The 3706-nt window shown below is 34.4% G+C and overlaps 1 protein-coding gene across 2 annotated transcripts in view; it reads right to left on the bottom strand.

Annotated features, from left to right (window-relative positions):
* Positions 1 to 52: 52 nt before the first annotated feature.
* The window catches only part of LOC108691346 (calcium/calmodulin-dependent protein kinase type 1), an 11766-nt gene continuing 8112 nt past the window's right edge, over positions 53 to 3706 (bottom strand). For both annotated transcript variants that reach the window (XM_018199043.1, XM_018199044.1), the window contains 6 exons: positions 3354 to 3428; positions 3009 to 3271; positions 2768 to 2908; positions 2241 to 2367; positions 1604 to 1691; positions 53 to 1508 (listed from right to left, as the gene is read on the bottom strand). In XM_018199043.1, coding sequence (XP_018054532.1) covers positions 1308 to 1508; positions 1604 to 1691; positions 2241 to 2367; positions 2768 to 2908; positions 3009 to 3271; positions 3354 to 3428 — 895 coding nt within the window. In that variant the 3' untranslated portion in view covers positions 53 to 1307. The remainder of the gene's footprint in view (positions 1509 to 1603; positions 1692 to 2240; positions 2368 to 2767; positions 2909 to 3008; positions 3272 to 3353; positions 3429 to 3706) is intronic.

Here is a 3706-nt window from a genome sequence, read left to right as displayed (position 1 = left end):
TATATAAATTAATGTTAGCAGAAAAATGTACATATATGTTTTTAAGTTTCAAGCTAGCTTAGCGGATCCCGTTCAGAGCTTTATATTAATATAGTAATATCACTACGTATATGTTAAAAGAGAGGAGTATACATACAGGATACGTATTACATAAAATAGTACATTGTACAAGTGTCTGTGTAAGCATTTACATAAGCGGGGCCATGTCTCAGTTATCACAAAAAAATATAGAAACACGCGTTAATGAAAGAAGATAAAAAAGAGATAGAGAGAAAGAGAGAGGGAGACAAAGAAACAGATCAGGCTACGTCTCTGTGCACTAAGCGACCTCTCGACATCGTCTGCGTTTTGGTATTAAGTTTTTGCATACGACTTGTGTAAGTAGATAGGAAACATTCTCTATCATACCGAAATGTATGTTACGGCGTGCGAGGATCGAATTACATAGGAACCATAATATGGAATCATATTCGTCCCAGGTCTAATGATACAGGTCTCTAGGTTGCACAGAATTGTATCAAACAGCCGTGCTACTTATTACACCGAATTTTATAAAATATAAAAACTTGTCGTTGTACTGTTCGCGTAATGCATATATTTATATGTATATATACTTCTATATAATATATATAGAACAGATTCGATCTAACAAAGTGTGCAGGCATGATTGCGACATACAATCTTCAAATCTTATCTCTAGAGATGTAACCGCCTTTTATTCTGTCAGATCGATGCGAAACGTATTCAGCGAATTGGTACGAGCTATTGCTTATGCGTAACACAGGAAACGTCGTAAATCATAAGAATAAAGCCTGCGAACGTAACTGCCGTACTGCTATAGAAGAGGATATAAATCGTATTGTATCGCATGGACCAGCCAAAACGAATTGTAGTTTACGCTTTTCGATAGTAATTGTGTTTTTGCATGTACATGTATATATGTGTATATGTACGCGTCACTAGCGCGAAGCAAATTGGCTCTAATCTATTCCCATCGCTCCCGTAGCTTGAAAGGGACAGCTACATCGCGTAGTACGTTGCCTTTCATGTATTCTTATTGCGCGCGTGATTCTAATGGTGCCTAAGACTCAGCTCTTCTTATGCTTCCGTTGCTTCCTAAGTTGCGACACAAGTTGTCTTAAAAGAGAGCGGATAGAGCGGACAGTGCGTATGTTGTTCCACAATTTAAAGCGTTTGTTGCACATGTATAGCGGAGGCGAGTAGTCGGCGGGAGTGACTGGAATGGAATGAGAAGTGAGATTCATAAACATCAGGCTTGACATGGTGAGCAACGACTTGCGTTTGCTTCAATTGTTAAGATTGCTCGAGGGCGGTGGCGACGGCTCCGTGTGTTGGTTGTAGCTAACTTGCGATTGCTCTCGATATTGCATGGGGTTGTCGCTGGAGGTGCCGATCGAGCCTGTACTCTCCTGTTGCTGTTGTTGCTGGCCACTGTTTAGCGCCAACCGTTGCATCTGACGTATAACCGTGGCTGCATGATACGCTTGCTGCAATCATGACACAAGAAGAACATTCTTATAGCGCTTGGTGGGTAAAAATACATAGACAATTAATAGCATACTAATTAACCAGCAATACCAACCTTCCATCTTGATTTGGCAAAGTTCTTTTTAAGTTGTTCGGATACAGTACCATGAATATTTTTATTGCTAGCGGCGTTGCCGGAAATCCTGAAAATATTATATTGTGTTCATGCTATGAATGTTTAATTAGTAAGGTAATATGTTTGTATTTAAAAAAATGAAAGTATTTCGATATAATGTACGATAACAAATACAGTGTATCATATAGGATGTCATTTATTAATTATTAATGAGTCTGTCATCCTGTTATGTTTATCATTTTGCTAAATTATTTTAAATCATTGGATTACAGAAGCAAATAATTATTGATTAATAAATATGATAATTGAATTACTGAATTTTTCAAATATAAATGGATAGCAAGTGCTTAAAAATGTATCTATTACTACTTACTTAATCCATGTATATTTCAATTTCATTTCATGAACAAATAAGTTTTTGTAATATTTGTGCAACTTTAAGATATAGATATATTAAAATTTACATTTAAAGCTTTCTTTGCATATTCTTGCTGTTTACGTTTGCAAAAGAACTCGGTTATTGCAGAATTTTATTACTACTATATTAATATGCAAATATGCAAAATAAATTCTTTCAATAATTTTTTCATTCTGAAATGATTCCAAAGATTCTTACCAGGGATGCGCAAGAGCCTGCTTGCAAGTGTAACGTTCTTCAACATTGACGCACATCAGCTTTCCAATGAAATCCTTTGCAGAAGCACTGATATCATCCCAATATGGCGAATCAAATTCAAATTCACCTACGATAATCTAATTAGTTTTTTGTTATGGAACATGTAAGTTTATATCAATCAGATATTTTCCAGAAACATATTTATATAAATATTTGTGCGGAAGATAGTATTTTAAATCAAAGAAATATTTTGTATCTAAAAATTACTATTATGTACTGTATACTTTTATTTTTAAATACATAATTTCAAATGTTAATATTATACAACTCTTTATTTATTAATATACAAAAATATCTATCGTACAGAATATCTAAGATCTATCTTAAAGATGCAATTTCAAATTGATTTAATATTTTACGAATCCAATTAGTTTAAGTTTCTCTTATAAGATTATTGATCATAAAAGTAACGATTAAACCGCATCAGATCTTATCACGAACTGTCGCTTAAAAATTCATTTCGTTACCTCTCAGAATTTGTGCGAACAGATTGGCGTCATTCTCGTCGTAAAAAGGAGGATATCCACATAGAAGAATATACGAAATAACTCCTATACTCCATACATCCACTGCTTTGCCATATGGTTTCTGCGCTAGAACCTCGGGTGCTGCGGATCATCGCAATAGTGCACGTTTGATCATCGATGCTTGAAATCCATCTCTATTTTTTCTTTTCTCTCTCCTCTTCTCCTTCTTTCAATAACTCACCAACATATCCTGGCGTACCGCAAGCAGTTGCCATAATCCCAGAATCTTCCATCTTCGATAGGCCGAAATCGCTGATCATAATTTTGCTGTCCTCATCCGGACTGTAATATAAGAGATTCTCCGGTTTGAGATCTCTGTGAACAACACCTTGTTCATGCATATAGTCTACTGCCTCGAGCACTTGTCTTATTAAACCAGACGCATCCTTTTCTGTATATGAACCCTTTTCGACAATCCTATCGAATAGTTCACCACCAGTGACCCTAATATGATGAAACATTCACTTTTTCAATATCTCGGATGCCTTCGGTATTATATATCAAAGAATAATAGAAAATTACTCACAACTCCATAACTAAGTAGACTTTGTGCTTGTCTTCGAACGTCTCCAGCAATTGAACGATATTAGGGTGGGTTAGCCTGGAATAATATCATGTTTTCTTTTTCTAATTTAAAGTCGTTATGTATTACGTATACAATGAGAATTGATTCGATGATTTTTAATATGTCATATATTAAAATAATCTGTAGTCTATATGATAATTGAGTAAGAGTCAATTTTATTGAACTTGTATTGTGCTGTTATATGTTTCTGTAAAAGAACGCAAAATAAAAATAAATAAAAGTTAATCAGAGAAGAGACTTTTTGAAAGATAAGAACAACTTATTTCCATTATAAATATTTATAATATAAATTA

Source organism: Atta colombica, unplaced genomic scaffold, assembly GCF_001594045.1.
Source record: "Atta colombica isolate Treedump-2 unplaced genomic scaffold, Acol1.0 scaffold46, whole genome shotgun sequence".
NCBI lineage: Eukaryota > Metazoa > Arthropoda > Insecta > Hymenoptera > Formicidae > Atta > Atta colombica.
Note: the sequence above shows the minus strand (reverse complement) of the source record. Positions and strands in the feature narration are given on the sequence as shown.